At 44.2% G+C, this 18,283-nt stretch overlaps 1 protein-coding gene across 7 annotated transcripts in view; it reads right to left on the bottom strand.

The window, feature by feature from the left end:
• Positions 1 to 1,580: 1,580 nt before the first annotated feature.
• LOC110531056 (collagen alpha-2(VI) chain) overlaps positions 1,581 to 18,283 on the bottom strand; it is a 65,039-nt gene continuing 48,336 nt past the window's right edge. For 3 of the 7 annotated variants that reach the window (XM_036986772.2, XM_036986773.2, XM_090183011.1), the window contains 8 exons: positions 15,038 to 15,083; positions 14,657 to 14,809; positions 14,470 to 14,564; positions 12,475 to 12,656; positions 12,100 to 12,278; positions 10,544 to 10,582; positions 3,446 to 3,780; positions 1,581 to 2,771 (listed from right to left, as the gene is read on the bottom strand). In XM_036986772.2, coding sequence (XP_036842667.2) covers positions 2,505 to 2,771; positions 3,446 to 3,780; positions 10,544 to 10,582; positions 12,100 to 12,278; positions 12,475 to 12,656; positions 14,470 to 14,564; positions 14,657 to 14,809; positions 15,038 to 15,083 — 1,296 coding nt within the window. In that variant the 3' untranslated portion in view covers positions 1,581 to 2,504. Of the gene's footprint in view, positions 2,772 to 3,310; positions 3,359 to 3,445; positions 3,781 to 8,619; positions 9,976 to 10,543; positions 10,583 to 12,099; positions 12,279 to 12,474; positions 12,657 to 14,469; positions 14,565 to 14,656; positions 14,810 to 15,037; positions 15,084 to 18,283 lie in introns of those variants that run through there. The other 4 variants (XM_036986775.2, XM_090183009.1, XM_036986776.2 and 1 more) reach the window with 2 other exon arrangements.

Here is an 18,283-nt window from a genome sequence, read left to right as displayed (position 1 = left end):
ATTTTTAAGTAATTCATTTGCATTTTATTGCATGACATAAGTATTTGATACATCAGAAAAGCAATTACAGAGATCATACGTTTCCTGTAGTTCTTGACCAGGTTTGCACACTCTGCAGCAGGGATTTTGGCCCACTACTCCATACAGACCTTCTCCAGATCCTTCAGGTTTCGGGGCTGTCGCTGGGCAATACGGACTTTCAGCTCCCTCCAAAGATTATCTATTGGGTTCAGGTCTGGAAACTGGCTAGGTCACTCCAGGACCTTGAGATGCTTCTTACGGAGCCACTCCTTAGTTGCTCTGGCTGTGTGTTTCGGGTATTTGTCATGCTGGAAGACCCAGGCTCGACCCATCTTCAATGCTCTTACTGAGGGAAGGAGGTTGTTGGCCAAGATCTCGCGATACATGGCCCCATCCATCCTTCCCTCAATACAGTGCAGTCGTCCTGTCCCCTATGTAGAAAAGCAACCCCAAAGAATGGTGTTTCCACCTCCATGCTTCACGGTTGGGATGGTGTTCTTGGGGTTGTACTCATCCTTCTTCTTCCTCCAAACACGGTGAGTGGAGTTTAGACCAAAAAGCTCTATTTTTGTCTCATCAGACCACATGACCTTCTCCCATTCCTCCTCTGGATCATCCAGATGGTCATTGGCAAACTTCAGACGGGCCTGGACATGCGCTGGCTTGAGCAGGGGGACCTTGCGTACGATGCAGGATTTTAATCCATGACGGCGTAGTGTGTTACTAATGGTTTTCTTTGAGACTGTGGTCCCAGCTCTCTTCAGGTCATTGACCAGGTCCTACCGTGTAGTTCTGGCCCTCACCTTCCTCATGATCATTGATGCCCCACGCGGTGAGATCTTGCATGGAGCCCCAGACCGAGGGTGATTGACCGTCATCTTGAACTTCTTCCATTTTCTAATAATTGAGCCAACAGTTGTTGCCTTCTCACCAAGCTGCTCGCCTATTGTCCTGTAGCCCATCCCAGCCTTGTACAGGTCTACAATTGTATCCCTGATGTCCTTACACCCTCTCTGGTCTTGGCCATTGTGGAGAGGTTGGAGTCTGTTTGATTGAGTGTGTGGACAGGTGTCTTTTATACAGGTAACGAGTTCAAACAGGTGCAGTTAATACAGTGGAGAACAGGAGGGCTTCTTAAAGAAAAACTAACAGGTCTGTGAGAGCCGGAATTCTTACTGGTTGGTAGGTGATCAAATACTTATGTCATGCAATAAAATGCAAATGAATTACTTAAAAATCATACAATGTGATTTCCTGGATTTTTGTTTTAGATTCCGTCTCTCACAGTTGAAGTGTACCTATGATAAAAATGACAGACCTCTACATGCTTTGTAAGTAGGAAAACCTGCAGAATCAGCAGTGTATCAAATAGTTGTTCTCCCCACTGTATCTATAATTCCATGTGTATAGGGGGGGTGTCAAGGCCAAGTGTTTCCATTCCCCTTCAAACAGCAGGTTGTGGCTTCCAGACACTCCAGAGGACAGACAGGATACTTATGGTTCACATCTAGAAGATTTTAAATACAGGTACAATACAGATGTGTACAAACACACACAGGTCTGGTTTCACCACAGCTAGCTTTATTACATACTGCTCAGTTTACAACAAATGCATTTTCAGTGTGTGTGTGTGTGTGTGTGTGTGTGTGTGTGTGTGTGTTGGGTAAAAGTGTGGGTGTGTTGGGTATAGATGTAGGGGTGTTGGGTTTAGTAGCTAGCTCAGAGTAGCTAGCTCAGCAGGAGGACAGGACCGAGTTTGAAACCCTGAACTAATTGGTGTGTTTGTGTGTGAGAGATGTGTGTATGTGAGAGATGTGTGTATGTGAGAGATGTGTGTGAGAGATGTGTGTGAGAGATGTGTCTAAATGAGTGGATGGTCCCCTGAACTAGAATAATAAAGTATAAAGCGGCACTTCTATTGAAATTACAAAGTTTGAAAAACTGAACTGTTTAAAAATTAAGACTGTTTGATAAACAGAGTTGACTGTTTGTGCAACACGAGACTGTGTGTAACTCCTTCCACTAGAATAGCACCTTTAGTGTAAAATACAAACGTACTGATACAGACCTCACAGTGAGGGATCTCTTCTAGAAACACAATACAAAAAAACTAACAGAAACAAGACTTACAAACCTCTTTCACACTTCAGTATCAGTAACTCTCTGATGAGAAAGGCTTTGGTTGTTTGGGCTTAGCTAGTTAAAGGTGAAATCTGTCATTTAATTAATTTAAAAGATAAAAAAATCTGGAGTGCCTTGTGTCTCTTGGACGAGCTAGAAGTTGAGCTTCCAAGTTCTGTCACTTTTTGCTTAAACTTTGCAAAGCACAGAGCACCTTCACATCTGAGAACACATTGATTTGTTTGTTTATTTCGTTACTAAAAAGATTCTTACGGATTGCACCTTTAACTGTTAGTTAAAACACAGCTGGTTAGCTCTAACGAGCTCGTTAGCTGGTTAGCTGGTTAGCTCTAATGAGCTGGTTAGCAGACCCAGCGGATGAAGCGTTCTAGGAATGTGGGTTTCCCCAGCGTGGCGTAGTCCTCTCCTCTAAAGATGGCTGACGTGTCTCCCAGGGCAACCTTCCTCAGCACGTCCTGGTCCGTGTCGGTCCCCATGGCGATCACCGTGGGAACACCCTCAGCCCGCCGCATGGCCGACACGCCCTCCTCCAGGCTTTCGCTGGCAGTGATTCCGTCGGTAATGAAGACAAAAGACAGTTCTGCGTTACGACGCGCCAGACGGCTGCCCTGTAGAACAGAGACAGTATAGTTATAGAGTATTACGACGGTAGAACAGAGACAGTGTAGTTATAGAGTATTACGACTGTAGAACAGAGACAGTGCAGTTATACAGTATTACGACTGTAGAACAGAGACAGTATAGTTATACAGTATTACGACTGTAGAACAGAGACAGTGTAGTTATACAGTATTACGACTGTAGAACAGAGACAGTGTAGTTATACAGTATTACGACTGTAGAACAGAGACAGTGTAGTTATAGAGTATTACGACTGTAGAACAGAGACAGTATAGTTATACAGTATTACAACTGTAGAACAGAGACAGTGTAGTTATACAGTATTACGACTGTAGAACAGAGACAGTATAGTTATACAGTATTACGACTGTAGAACAGAGACAGTATAGTTATACAGTATTACGACTGTAGAACAGAGACAGTGTAGTTATACAGTATTACGACTGTAGAACAGAGACAGTATAGTTATACAGTATTACGACTGTAGAACAGAGACAGTGTAGTTATACAGTATTACGACTGTAGAACAGAGACAGTGTAGTTATACAGTATTACAACGAGCCAGACGGCTGCCCTGTAGAACAGAGACAGTATAGTTATTCAGTGTACACTGTAGGTAGAACTGTCCAGGTTGTTGACAGCGTGTGTGCGTAACGTGTACCTGTGACATCACCAGGTTGTTGACAGCGTGTATGATGGCGCTGCCCAGAGAGGAGGCGGAGTCCATGTAGCTCATCCCAGCCAGCGAATCAGCGATCACCGTCAGATTGTGCGTGAGCGAAAACTCAACCTTCTGTTCTGATTTGCTGCCGTACTGCAGCAGGGCGATGCGGGCGTTCCTGTCGTCTGATTGGCCGTTGGCCAGCGTGAGGCGGCGCGCCACGTTCTCAATGAACTCCTTGGCTCGGCGGTGGTTCTCCACTCCCATCCTCTCTGACCCGTCCAGCATGAACACAAGGTCCACAGGGCGCTGGGCACAGCTGGCCACCGCTGGCTCTGAAACACACACACACACACAGCTCAGAAGCTCAGAAACTCAGAAACACACAGCTAGATAACATCATCTGTCTAGTCTGAGTGAAGAGGGGAAGAGGAAGTTGACTGGCTGTCTAGTCTGAGTGAAGAGGGGAAGAGGAAGTTGACTGGCTGTCTAGTCTGAGTGAAGAGGGGAAGAGGAAGTTGACTGGCTGTCTAGTCTGAGTGAAGAGGGGAAGAGGAAGTTGACTGGCTGTCTAGTCTGAGTGAAGAGGGGAAGAGGAAGTTGACTGGCTGTCTAGTCTGAGTGAAGAGGGGAAGAGGAAGTTGACTGGCTGTCTAGTCTGAGTGAAGAGGGGAAGAGGAAGTTGACTGGCTGTCTAGTCTGAGTGAAGAGGGGAAGAGGAAGTTGACTGGCTGTCTAGTCTGAGTGAAGAGGGGAAGAGGAAGTTGACTGGCTGTCATCCAATATTTATATGCCAAAAATAAATAAAAATACATGTTGTATTGTCACATACAACAGATAGGTACAGTGAAATGTTTTACAGCAGCCTCCTCTTGGTTAATTGATAACCATAGATATACGTCATTATTATGGCCATGACATCCCTACCATGTATAGGAATTAAAGTGCCAACATGTATAACAAGAACTGCAGGGGTCCAAGTACCGAACCCTGAGGAACACCTTATAATTTGTTTTTGGGTTCTCAGATAATTTGTCATATAACTGAACAAAGATCTACCCATCCTTTAACTGCATGTAACTGAACAAAGATCTACCCATCCTTTAACTGCATGTAACTGAACAAAGATCTACCCATCCTTTAACTGCATGTAACTGAACAAAGATCTACCCATCCTTTAACTGCATGTAACTGAAAAAAGATCTACCCATCCTTTAACTGCATGTAACTGAACAAAGATCTACCCATCCTTTAACTGCATGTAACTGAAAAAAGATCTACCCATCCTTTAACTGCATGTAACTGAACAAAGATCTACCCATCCTTTAACTGCATGTAACTGAACAAAGATCTACCCATCCTTTAACTGCATGTAACTGAACAAAGATCTACCCATCCTTTATCTGCATATAACTGAACAAAGATCTACCCATTCATTATCTGCATATAACTGAACAAAGATCTACCCATCCATTATCTGCATATAACTGAACAAAGATCTACCCATCCATTATCTGCTCTCTGCAGGATATTAAAAGCAGGTTATTAAAATCACTTTACTAAAACTTAAAGGTCCCGAACAGTCAAAATTATATTTGGATGAAACCAAATCAAAGTATGAAAAATGACTGTTGCTTCTACATTGATAAAGTTTAATCATAAAATGACTGGTCCCCTCCCTCATGTCAAACACTTGGATTCGGAGGCGGGATTATTAAGGGCCTTTTGTGACATCACAAAAAGGCAAATTTTAAGACACCAATGGTAATGTCTTAAACTCTTACCTAATTTAAATAGAGGGCATGTTCGCAGAACCTGGAACTTTACAACACATTTTTCCCCAGATGAACTATATAGGTAGCTTGATAAACAGTGCTGACAATTCCATTGGGGCTAGCTAGCTAAATTATATAGCCAACATGTTGTCTATATGGATACTGTGACAGTAACCAAACAGTTGGATAAACAAATTATTTGTGAAACCATGATGTGATGATGTGTGACAGGTTTGGATGTTGCGTGCAATGTCAATGTTGTTTGAGTTGCTTTGTGTATCAGCACATTTGATTGAGATAATCTGACTGCAACAATGTTCACTGAGTCCATGTTGCTCGACAGGCGTTTTCAAAGAACTGTCCATCAAGGTAAGATCCCTGCCCACTCAGTCTACTAGCTCCCTGTCCACTCAGTCTACCAGCTCCCCGCCCACTCAGTCTACTAGCTCCTCGCCCACTCAGTCTACTAGCTCTTCGCCCACTCAGTCTACTAGCTCCTCGCCCACTCAGTCTACTAGCTCCCTGTCCACTCAGTCTACTAGCTCCCTGTCCACTCAGTCTACTAGCTCCCTGTCCACTCAGTCTACTAGCTCCCTGTCCACTCAGTCTACTAGCTCCCTGTCCACCCAGTCTACTAGCTCCCTGTCCACCCAGTCTACTAGCTCCCTGTCTACTAGCGCCCTGTCCAATCCGTCTACTAGCTCCCTGTCCACCCAGTCTACTAGCTCCCTGTCCACCCAGTCTACTAGCTCCCTGTCTACTAGCGCCCTGTCCAATCCGTCTACTAGCTCCCTGTCCACCCAGTCTACTAGCTCCCTGTCCACTCAGTCTACTAGCTCCCTGTCCACTCAGTCTACTAGCTCCCTGTCCACTCAGTCTACTAGCTCCCCACCCACTCAGTCTACTAGCTCCCTGCCCACTCAGTCTACTAGCGCCCTGTCCACTCAGTCTACTAGCTCCCTGTCCACTTAGTCTACTAGCTCCCCACCCACTCAGTCTACTAGCTCCCTGTCCACTCAGTCTACTAGCTCCCTGTCCACTCAGTCTACTAGCTCCCTGCCCACTCAGTCTACTAGCGCCCTGTCCACTCAGTCTACTAGCTCCCTGTCCACTCAGTCTACTAGCTCCCCACCCACTCAGTCTACTAGCTCCCTGTCCACTCAGTCTACTAGCTACCTGCCCACTCAGTCTACTAGCTCCCTGTCCACTCAGTCTACTAGCTCCCCACCCACTCAGTCTACTAGTTCCCTGTCCACTCAGTCTACCAGCTCCCTGTCCACTCAGTCTACTAGTTCCCTGTCCACTCAGTCTACCAGCTCCCTGTCCACTCATTCTACTAGCTCCCCGCCCACTCAGTCTACTAGCTCCCTGTCCACTCAGTCTACTAGCTCCCCATTCACTCAGTCTACTAGCTCCCTGTCTACTAGCGCCCTGTCCACTCCGTCTACTAGCTCCCTGTCCACTCAAGTCTACTAGCTCCCTGTCCACTCAGTCTACTAGCTCCCCACCCACTCAGTCTACTAGCTCCCTGCCCACTCAGTCTACTAGCTCCCTGTCCACTCAGTCTACTAGTTCCCCACCCACTCAGTCTACTAGCTCCCTGTCCACTCAGTCTACTAGCTCCCTGCCCACTCAGTCTACTAGCTCCCTGTCCACTCAGTCTACTAGTTCCCCACCCACTCAGTCTACTAGCTCCCTGTCCACTCAGTCTACTAGCTCCCTGTCCACTCAGTCTACTAGCTCCCTGTCCACTCATTCTACTAGCTCCCCGCCCACTCAGTCTACTAGCTCCCTGTCCACTCAGTCTACTAGCTCCCCATTCACTCAGTCTACTAGCTCCCTGTCTACTAGCGCCCTGTCCACTCCGTCTACTAGCTCCCTGTCCACTCAAGTCTACTAGCTCCCTGTCCACTCAGTCTACTAGCTCCCCACCCACTCAGTCTACTAGCTCCCTGCCCACTCAGTCTACTAGCTCCCTGTCCACTCAGTCTACTAGTTCCCCACCCACTCAGTCTACTAGCTCCCTGTCCACTCAGTCTACTAGCTCCCTGCCCACTCAGTCTACTAGCTCCCTGTCCACTCAGTCTACTAGTTCCCCACCCACTCAGTCTACTAGCTCCCTGTCCACTCAGTCTACTAGCTCCCTGTCCACTCAGTCTACTAGCGCCCTGTCCACTCAGTCTACTAGCGCCCTGTCCACTCAGTCTACTAGCGCCCTGTCCACTCAGTCTACTAGCGCCCTGTCCACTCAGTCTACTAGCTCCCTGCCCACTCAGTCTACTAGCTCCCTGTCCACTCAGTCTACTAGCTCCCTGTCCACCCAGTCTACTAGCTCCCTGTCCACCCAGTCTACTAGCTCCCTGTCTACTAGCGCCCTGTCCAATCCGTCTACTAGCTCCCTGTCCACTCCGTCTACTAGCTCCCTGTCTACTAGCGCCCTGTCCAATCCGTCTACTAGCTCCCTGTCCACTCCGTCTACTAGCTCCCTGTCCACTCAGTCTACTAGCTCCCCGCCCACTCAGTCTACTAGCTCCCTGTCCACTCCGTCTACTAGCTCCCTGTCCACCCAGTCTACTAGCTCCCTGTCCACCCAGTCTACTAGCTCCCTGTCCACTCAGTCTACTAGCTCCCTGTCCACTCAGTCTACTAGCTCCCTGTCCACTCAGTCTACTAGCTCCCCGCCCACTCAGTCTACTAGCTCCCTGTCCACTCCGTCTACTAGCTACCTGTCCACTCAGTCTACTAGCTCCCTGTCCACTCAGTCTACTAGCTCCCTGTCCACTCCGTCTACTAGCTCCCTGTCCACTCCGTCTACTAGCTCCCTGTCCACTCCGTCTACTAGCTACCTGCCCACTCAGTCTACTAGCTCCCCACCCACTCCGTCTACTAGCTCCCTGTCCACTCAGTCTACTAGCTCCCCACCCACTCAGTCTACTAGCTCCCTGTCCACTCCGTCTACTAGCTCCCTGTCCACTCCGTCTACTAGCTACCTGCCCACTCAGTCTACTAGCTCCCCACCCACTCCGTCTACTAGCTACCTGCCCACTCAGTCTACTAGCTCCCCACCCACTCAGTCTACTAGGTCCCCACCCACTCAGTCTACTAGCTCCCCACCCACTCAGTCTACTAGCTCCCCACCCACTCAGTCTACTAGCTCCCCACCCACTCCGTCTACTAGCTACCTGCCCACTCAGTCTACTAGCTCCCCACCCACTCAGTCTGTCTTGTCAGACTACCTGGTAGTTTGACACGAAGGAAGAAGAAAACATCTCAAATATTTACCATCTTGATCAGGAAAAAATATTGTGTGTAATGTTTCAGTCACTCAAAAGGTAACATGGCTGACCTGAAGGATGGTTGTAGTAGGACTCAGAGATACAACAACAACATGACTCATTGTTTCCCTTCGCACTAATGATTTATTTCACATAGGCAAACATGACAGGCAAGGAAAACATACTCTACTAAAAATATATGATCACATTTTTAAGATATTCTCTCTATAGGATATTGTTAATCCAATAATACGTATATTTAGCTGACGCTAAGCATGTTGCAGTCTCAGAGCTAAAATAATACAGTAAACTTCTCTTTTTTAAAACGTTCTCTGTTTTCCCAGTCTACCACCACCCCCCCTTCGCATGCACACCAAACAATACCAGATGGATAGAGCAATTGTTATTTTTAAAAAGCAATTATTTATTAGTTTGTTTGTTTTATTAAATGTATTTAATTCACTTAAATGAATATTTATCCAACAGATCATGTCCATTCAATAAATTCTCTACCCAATACCCAATAATCCTACAGGCCTAACGTGTAATGCCCATAACCAACCCAAACACTAACATTCACAGAAAAATAAAATGGCTGCTGTAACTATGGCGATGTGCAAAACTGCAAAACGGTGTCTTTGAGGAATCATTCAGCAAGTGGTTCGAGGGATTTGAGTGGTTCACAGTGGTAAATGGGTTCAACATCACAGCCATATACATAATATTGAACTGTCTTAAATGTCCAACTAACCAGGCTTTAAAACCCCCAGATCCAGAGCTATAATAGCTAATCACTCACCTTAACAACAAGCTTAGAGATATGTTAGCAGCAAAACTTACCACCTGCCTGAAGCTTGTCTACTCTGTTAGCATCCTCCCAGAGTTATGCATACTAACAAAAAGTGCTTAAATCTAATATGTTTAAAATATTCCAAGCGAAATTAGACTAAACTGACTAAGTGATTGCATCGAGTTAACAATATTAGCATTAAAAATTAGCACAGAGCTTACACTTAGCATATAGCTAACAATATTAGCATTAAGCTGACAATATAAGCAGCGCTAGCACCCTTAATCCATTAATTAGCACTGTTAACTCATTAGCTTGCATCGTTAGTGCATTAGTCAGTAACATTAGCTCATCAGCTAGTTTTGTTAGATTGCTAGCTAGCACTTTTAGCCCATTAACACAGCCCCAGTGCTTTGGCTGGGTCTCCCATGATGTCTCCGTAGACCAGCCTGAAGGAGTCGATGAACAGCTGTGTCCACTGCTGCCTGTCAGCGCCTGGCTGAGCTAGCTTAGCCCGCTGAGCCGTGTAGGCCATGGTCGCCACGCCAACCCCATACTGCTGCTCCCGTAGGCTGCCCAGCAGGCTGGCTACGCCCCCGACTGAGGAAGGGACCATTGAGGGGCTGCCTTGCTCCGCAAGCTCCTCCCAGGGGGGAGGGGCCACGCTGTCGGGCACGGGCACGCCCCCTCCTGCAACGAGCGGGAGAATGGTGGGCGGAAGAACGCGACACGACGCATCAACATCCCAAATGGTCACTTCCCAATATGGCCTCCGGTACACCCAATATGGCCTCCGGTACACCCAATATGGCCTCCGGTACACCCAATATGGCCTCCAGTACACCCAATATAGCCTCCGGTACACCTAATATAGCCTCCGGTACACTTAATATGGCCTCTGGTACACCTAATGTGGCCTCCGGTACACCCACCAAGCATGTAGCTTCTCAGTTCTACTCTCTCTAACTCGTTAGTTCTTCAAATCTCTGGTTGAACTATCTTCCTTACTATGTGGACATTGTAGAGCCTCAAGGTGATGGACTGCCATGCTCATGTAAACCTTTAAACGTTTTCTGATGTCAAACCAAGTGAGACAGTATGGAGAACGAGTTCAGTACTGGACTGGACTGCACTCAACCAGCAGGTTCAGGGTTCAAAACCAACTTTAATCACAGCCCGTAGGGCATGTGACAATTAAAAATCAGAATGAAAATAGAATGAAAATAATAATAATAATTATTCCTCAGAATAATCTTACCAGTTTTACAGGGGAGGTCAGGACACACGATGACAGGATCTGACAGAATGACAAAGAGACAAAGAGAGAGGTTATTGAGAGAGTTTTTTTTTTACATGTTCTACATTGTAGAATAATAGTGAAGACATCAAAACTATGAAATAACACACATGTATTCATGTAGTAACCAAAACAGTGTTAAACAAATCAAAATATATTTTATATTTGAGATTCTTCAAAGTAGCCACCCTTCAAGTGCAGTTGCAAAAACCATCAAGCGCTATGATGAAACTGGCTCTCATGAGGACCGCCACAGGAAAGGAAGACCCAGAATTACCTCTGCTGCAGAGGATAAGTTCATTAGATTTACCTGCCTCAGAAACTGCAGCCCAAATAAATGCTTCAGAGTTCAAGTAACAGACACATCTCAACATCAACTGTTCAGAGGAGACAGTGTGAATCAGGCCTTCATGGTCGAATTGCTGCAAAGAAACCACTACTAAAGGACACCAATAAGAAGAAGAGACTTGCTTGGGTCAAGAAACACAAGCAATGGACATTAGACCAGTGGAATTCTGTCCTTTGGTCTGACTTTTGGTATGTTTAACTAAACTAAAGATGTCCCCACTAGAATAGTAAACTAACAGACATTTTGTCCAACTGAGGACATGTTGTTGGTCCCCACTAGAATAGTAAACTAACAGATATTTTGACCAACTGAGGACATGTTGTTGGTCCCCACTAGAATAGTAAACTAACAGACATTTTGACCAACTGGGGACATGTTGTTGGTCCCCACTAGAATAGCAAACTAACAGACATTTTGACCAACTGGGGACATGTTGTTGGTCCCCACAAGGTTAAATTCTATTTCTAGGGGGTTTAGGGTTAAGGTTAGAATTAGGTTTAGGGGTTAGATTTAGGGTTAGGTTTAGGGTTAGGAGCTATGGTTAGGGTCAGGGTTAGGTTTAGGGTTAAGAGTTAGGAGCTATGGTTAGGGTCAGGGTCAGGTTTTGGGGTTAGAGTTAGGGTTAGGAGCTATGGTTAGGGTCAGGGTCAGGTTTTGGGGTTAGAGTTAGGGTTAGGAGCTATGGTTAGGGTCAGGGTCAGGTTTTGGGGTTAGAGTTAGGGTTAGGAGCTATGGTTAGGGTCAGGGTCAGGTTTTGGGGTTAGAGTTAGGGTTAGGAGCTATGGTTAGGGTCAGGGCCAGGTTTTGGGGTTAGAGTTAGGGTTAAGGGTTAGGGAAAATATAATTTTGAATCGGACAAGGTTAGTTCTAAAAGACTGTGTGTGTGTGTACATACTGTAGGTGTGTGTGTGTACATACTGTAGGTGTGTGTGTGTACATACTGTAGGTGTGTGTGTGTACATACTGTAGGTGTGTGTGTGTACATACTGTAGGTGTGTGTGTGTACATACTGTAGGTGTGTGTGTGTGTACATACTGTAGGTGTGTGTGTGTGTGTGTACATACTGTAGGTGTGTGTGTGTGTGTGTACATACTGTAGGTGTGTGTGTGTGTACATACTGTAGGTGTGTGTGTGTGTGTGTACATACTGTAGGTGTGTGTGTGTGTACCTGGGCAGAGCACGGTCTCTATCTTGTCGATGAACTCCTCTGCCACCAGATCAGCGAAGCGCCTCATCCCCAGCACCCTACCGTCTCTCTGACAGGCTATACTCTTCAGGCTCTCATTCTCCTCTATCTGGTCAAACATGTCCCCTATACCTATAGCGCTCACGTCCACACTGGGGTCGCTGCTCACACACACACACACACACACACACACACACACACACACACACACACACACACACACACACACACACACACACACACACACACACACACACACACACACACACACACACACACACACACACACACAAACAAATCGTCAGTAAGAACAGTTGATAAAACATATCCCAGACAACCCCTCTCCCGGTCAGCTACCTGCAGAGGTATGTGAGCAGTGAGTCGTCGTCCCTGGGGTCGAACCGTCCGTCTGTGATGACCACCACGGTGACGTTGGCTTTAGCTCTGCGACTGTCTTTGATCAGGTGGTCGTAGGCGTATTTCAGCGCTGATGGGGTCCAGGTCCCCCCGGCTATCCACTCCAGACGCTTCACCGCATCCTACAGACAGACAGTCAGACAGAGGGTGGGAGGGTGTTTTACCGCATCCTACAGACAGACAGTCAGGCAGAGGGTGGGAGGGTGTTAGCCCACTGAGCTACAGTCTAGTAATTAGTTTGGGCAGCTAATTCAAGTCTACAGTCAGACAGAGGGTGGGAGGGTGTTAGCCCACTGAGCTACAGCCTAGTAATTAGTTTGGGCAGCTAATTCAAGTCTACAGTCAGACAGAGGGTGGGAGGGTGTTAGCCCACTGATCTACAACCTAGTAATTAGTTTGGGCAGCTAATTCAAGTCTACAGTCAGACAGAGGGTGGGAGGGTGTTAGCCCACTGATCTACAACCTAGTAATTAGTTTGGGCAGCTAATTCAAGTCTACAGTCAGACAGAGGGTGGGAGGGTGTTAGCCCACTGAGCTACAGTCTAGTAATTAGTTTGGGCAGCTAATTCAAGTCTACAGTCAGACATTGGGTGGGAGGGTGTTAGCCCAGTGAGCTACAGTCTAGTAATTAGTTTGGGCAGCTAATTCAAGTCTACAGTCAGGCAGAGGGTGGGAGTGTTTATGTCACAGACTGGGTTCCAAGGTCAAACTCTGGTGATCTGCACAACAGAAGACTGTTAGCACGCTGAGCTAAAGCCTAGGCATTAGCCTGGGAGCTAATGCAAGTCTTCAGGTGTCAGGTAATGTTAAACATGTGTGTGTCACTCCAAATACCTTGAAGGCAGACAGGGAGTCACATATTATTAATGTTATTGTTGTTATTATTATTTATTATTCTTGTTATTGTTATTATTATGATCGTTTTATTATTATTATTATTATTAGTAGTATATTTATTATTATAGATGTATTATTATTGTTATTATTATTATTAGTAGTATATTTATTATTATAGATGTATTATTATTGTTATTAGTAGTATATTTATTATTATAGATGTATTATTATTGTTATTATTATTATTATTAGTATATTTATTATTATAGATGTATTATTATTATTATTATTATTAGTATATTTATTATTATAGATGTATTATTATTATTATTATTATTATTATTAGTATATTTATTATTATAGATGTATTATTATTATTATTATTATTATTATTAGTATATTTATTATTATAGATGTATTATTATTATTATTATTAGTATATTTATTATTATAGATGTATTATTATTATTATTGTTATTATTAGTAGTATATTTATTATTATTATTATTATTATTATAGTTGTATTATTATTATTATTATTATTATTAGTAGTATATTTATTATTATTATTATTATTATAGTTGTATTATTATTATTATTAGTAGTAGTATATGTATTATTATAGATGTATTATTATTATTATTATTATTAGTATATTTATTATTATAGATGTATTATTATTATTATTATTATTAGTATATTTATTATTATAGATGTATTATTATTATTATTAGTATTATTATAGTTTTATTATTGGTGTTATTAATATTATAGTTTTATTATTATTGTTATTATTGTTTTTATTATTATTATCACTATCATCATTATTATTGTTATTTATTATTGTTATTATTACTGCTATTATTATTAGTGTTTTAGTGTCATTATTATTGTTATTATTATTATGGTTATTATTGTTATTTATATCACTATCATCATTATTATTGTTATTATTACTATTATTTATTATTGTTATTATTGTTGTTATCACTATCATCATTATTATTGTTATTATTATTATGGTTATTATTGTTATTTATATCACTATCATCATTATTATGGTTATTGTTATTATTGTTATTGTTACTATTATATTACCTTGAAGGCAGACAGTGAGTCGATCTTGGAGTCATTGAGCCTGATGGCCTGGAAGGTTCCACTGTGACTGTACTGGACCACCCCCACTCTGGTACCTGGGGGGTATTAGTATGGTTGAATGAGCAAGAACTCAGTATTCAACATAATCTTTAGTTACCTGGGCATTAGAATCTGTAATGTGTTGTACCTGTCTCTGAGTTGGGGTCCTTGGCCATGGATCCCAGTCTGTTGATGGTGTTGATCACAAAGTTCTTCTCCAGAGTGAAGTTGGCGAGACCCACTGACTCTGAGCTGTCAATCACAAACACGATGTCCAGCGCCCCACACCGCTTCTCACAGTCTGCACGGACAACACAGTACAGGGTTACATGAGTTAACAGTGTGTTGGTCTGTGTGTGTGCGTCTGTGTGCTTCTGTCTGTCTGTCTGTCTGTCTGTCTGTCTGTCTGTCTGTCTGTGTGTCTGTCCGTGTGTGTGTGTGTGTGTGTTGAACTGCATTGTTGGTTAAGGGCTTGTAGTAACCATTTCACTGTTGTATTCGGCGCATGTGACAAATATAATTTACTCACCACAGCAGCCGCAGGTCTCTCTGATGTAGTTCATGACATCACATTCCTACAATGAAAACATCACATGACACCACATGACCTTTCTCTGACCTCTTGACTCCAGGCTGGAGTGATGGAGAGATAAAGGAATGATAGAGGAATGATCATAGAGGGATGATCAAAGAGGGATGATCATAAAGGGATAGAGGGATGATCGTAGAGGGATAGAGGGATGATCATAGAGGGATAGAGGGATGATCAAATAGGGATGATCATATAGCGATGATCAAATAGGGATAGAGGGATGATCAAAGAGGGATGATCATAGAGGGATAGAGGGATGATCAAAGAGGGATGATCATAGAGGGATAGAGGGATGATCATAGAGGGATAGAGGGATGATCAAAGAGGGATGGAGGGATGATCAAAGAGGGATGGAGAGATGATCAAAGAGGGATGATCATAGAGGGATAGAGGGATGATCATAGAGGGATAGAGGGATGATCAAAGAGGGATGGAGAGATGATCAAAGAGGGATGATCATATAGCGATGATCAAATAGGGATAGAGGGATGATCAAAGAGGGTTAGAGGGATGATCAAAGAGGGATAGAGGGATGATCAAAGAGGGATGGAGGGATGATCAAAGAGGGATGGAGAGATGATCAAAGAGGGATGATCATATAGCGATGATCAAATAGGGATAGAGGGATGATCAAAGAGGGTTAGAGGGATGATCAAAGAGGGATGATCATAGAGGGTTAGAGGGATGATCAAAGATAGATGATCATAGAGGGATGATATAGAGGGATGATCAAAGATAGATGATCTTAGAAGGATGATCAAAGAGGGATGATCATAGAGGGATAGAGGGATGATCAAAGATGGATGATATAGAGGGATAGAGGGATGATCAAAGAGGGTTAGAGGGATGATCAAGGAGGGATGATCAAAGAGGGTTAGAGGGATGATCAAGGAGGGATGATCAAAGAGGGATGACCAAAGAGGGATAGAGGGATGATCATAGAGGGATAGAGGGATGATCAAAGAGGGATGGAGGGATGATCAAAGAGGGATAGAGGGATGATCATAGAGGGATAGAGGGATGATCAAAGAGGGATAGAGGGATGATCATAGAGGGTTAGAGGGATGATTAAATATGGATAATCAAAGAGGGATAGAGGGATGATCAAAGAGGGATGGAGGGATGATTAAATATGGATGATCAAAGAGGGATAGAGGGATGATCAAAGAGGGATAGAGGGATGACCAAAGAGGGATGATCAAAGAGGGATAGAGGGATGATCAAAGAGGGATGGAGGGATGATTAAATATGGATGATCAAAGAGGGATAAAGGGATGATCAAAGAGGGATAGAGGGATGATCATAGAGGGATAGAGGGATGATCAAAGAGGGATAGAGGGATGATCAAAGAGGGCTAGAGGGATGATCAAAGAGGGATAGAGGGATGATCAAAGAGGGATAGAGGGATGATCAAAGAGGGATAGAGGGATGATCAAAGAGGGATGGAGGGATGATCAAAGAGGGATGATCAAAGAGGGATAGAGGGATGATCAAAGAGGGATAGAGGGATGATTAAAGAGGCATGGGGGATGATCAAAGAGGATTAGAGGGATGATCATAGAGGGATGATCTAAGAGGGATAGAGGGATGATTAAAGAGGGATGGGGGGGATGATCAAAGAGCGTTAGAGGGATGATCAAAGAGGGATAGAGGGATGATCAAAGAGGGATAGAGGGATGATGATCAAAGAGGGCTAGAGGATATGATCAATGAGGGATAGAGGGATGATCAAAGAGGGATAGAGGGATGATCAAAGAGGGATATAGGGATGATCAAAGAGGGATGGGGGGATGATCAAAGAGGGATGATCAAAGAGGGATAGAGGGATGATCAAAGAGGGATAGAGGGATGATTAAAGAGGGATGGGGGGATGATCAAAGAGGATTAGAGGGATGATCATAGAGGGATGATCAAAGAGGGATAGAGGGATGGGGGGGATGATCAAAGAGCGTTAGAGGGATGATCAAAGAGGGATGGAGGGATGATCAAAGAGGGATGGAGGGATGATCAAAGAGGGAAAGAGGGATGATCAAAGAGGGATAGAGGGATGATCAAAGAGGGATGGAGGGATGATCAAAGAGGGATGGAGAGATGATCAAAGAGGGATGATCATATAGCGATGATCAAATAGGGATAGAGGGATGATCAAAGAGGGTTAGAGGGATTATCAAAGAGGGATGATCATAGAGGGTTAGAGGGATGATCAAAGATAGATGATCTTAGAAGGATGATCAAAGAGGGATGATCATAGAGGGATAGAGGGATGATCAAAGAGGGTTAGAGGGATGATCAAGGAGGGATGATCAAAGAGGGATGACCAAAGAGGGATGATCAAAGAGGGTTAGAGGGATGATCAAGGAGGGATGATCAAAGAGGGATGATCAAAGAGGGATAGAGGGATGATCAAAGAGGGATAGCGGGATGATCAAAGAGGGATGGAGGGATGATCAAAGAGGGATAGAGGGATGATCATAGAGGGATAGAGTGATGATCAAAGAGGGATAGAGGGATGATCATAGAGGGATAGAGGGATGATCAAAGAGGGATAGAGGGATGATCAAAGAGGGATAGAGGGATGATCATAGAGGGATAGAGGGATGATCAAAGAGGGATAGAGGGATGATCAAAGAGGGATAGCGGGATGACCAAAGAGGGATAGAGGGATGATCAAAGAGGGATGGACGGATGATCAAATATGGATGATCAAAGAGGGATAAAGGGATGATCAAAGAGGGCTAGAGGGATGATCAAAGAGGGATAGAGGGATGATCAAAGAGGGATAGAGGGATGATCAAAGAGGGATAGAGGGATGATCAAAGAGGGATGGAGGGATGACCAAAGAGGGATGATCAAATAGGGATGATCAAAGAGGGATAGAGGGATGATCAAAGAGGGATAGAGGGATGATTAAAGAGGGATGGGGGGATGATCAAAGAGGGATGATGAAATAGGGATGATCAAAGAGGGTTAGAGGGATGATCAAAGAGGGATAGAGGGATGACCAAAGAGGGATGATCAAAGAGGGATAGAAGGATGATCAAAGAGGGATGGAGGGATGATTAAATATGGATGATCAAAGAGGGATAGAGGGATGATCATAGAGGGATAGAGGGATGATCAAAGAGGGATAGAGGGATGATCAAAGAGGGCTAGAGGGATGATCAAAGAGGGATAGAGGGATGA

This window comes from Oncorhynchus mykiss, chromosome 8, assembly GCF_057628025.1.
Source record: "Oncorhynchus mykiss isolate SJ-2025 chromosome 8, ASM5762802v1, whole genome shotgun sequence".
NCBI lineage: Eukaryota > Metazoa > Chordata > Actinopteri > Salmoniformes > Salmonidae > Oncorhynchus > Oncorhynchus mykiss.
Note: the sequence above shows the minus strand (reverse complement) of the source record. Positions and strands in the feature narration are given on the sequence as shown.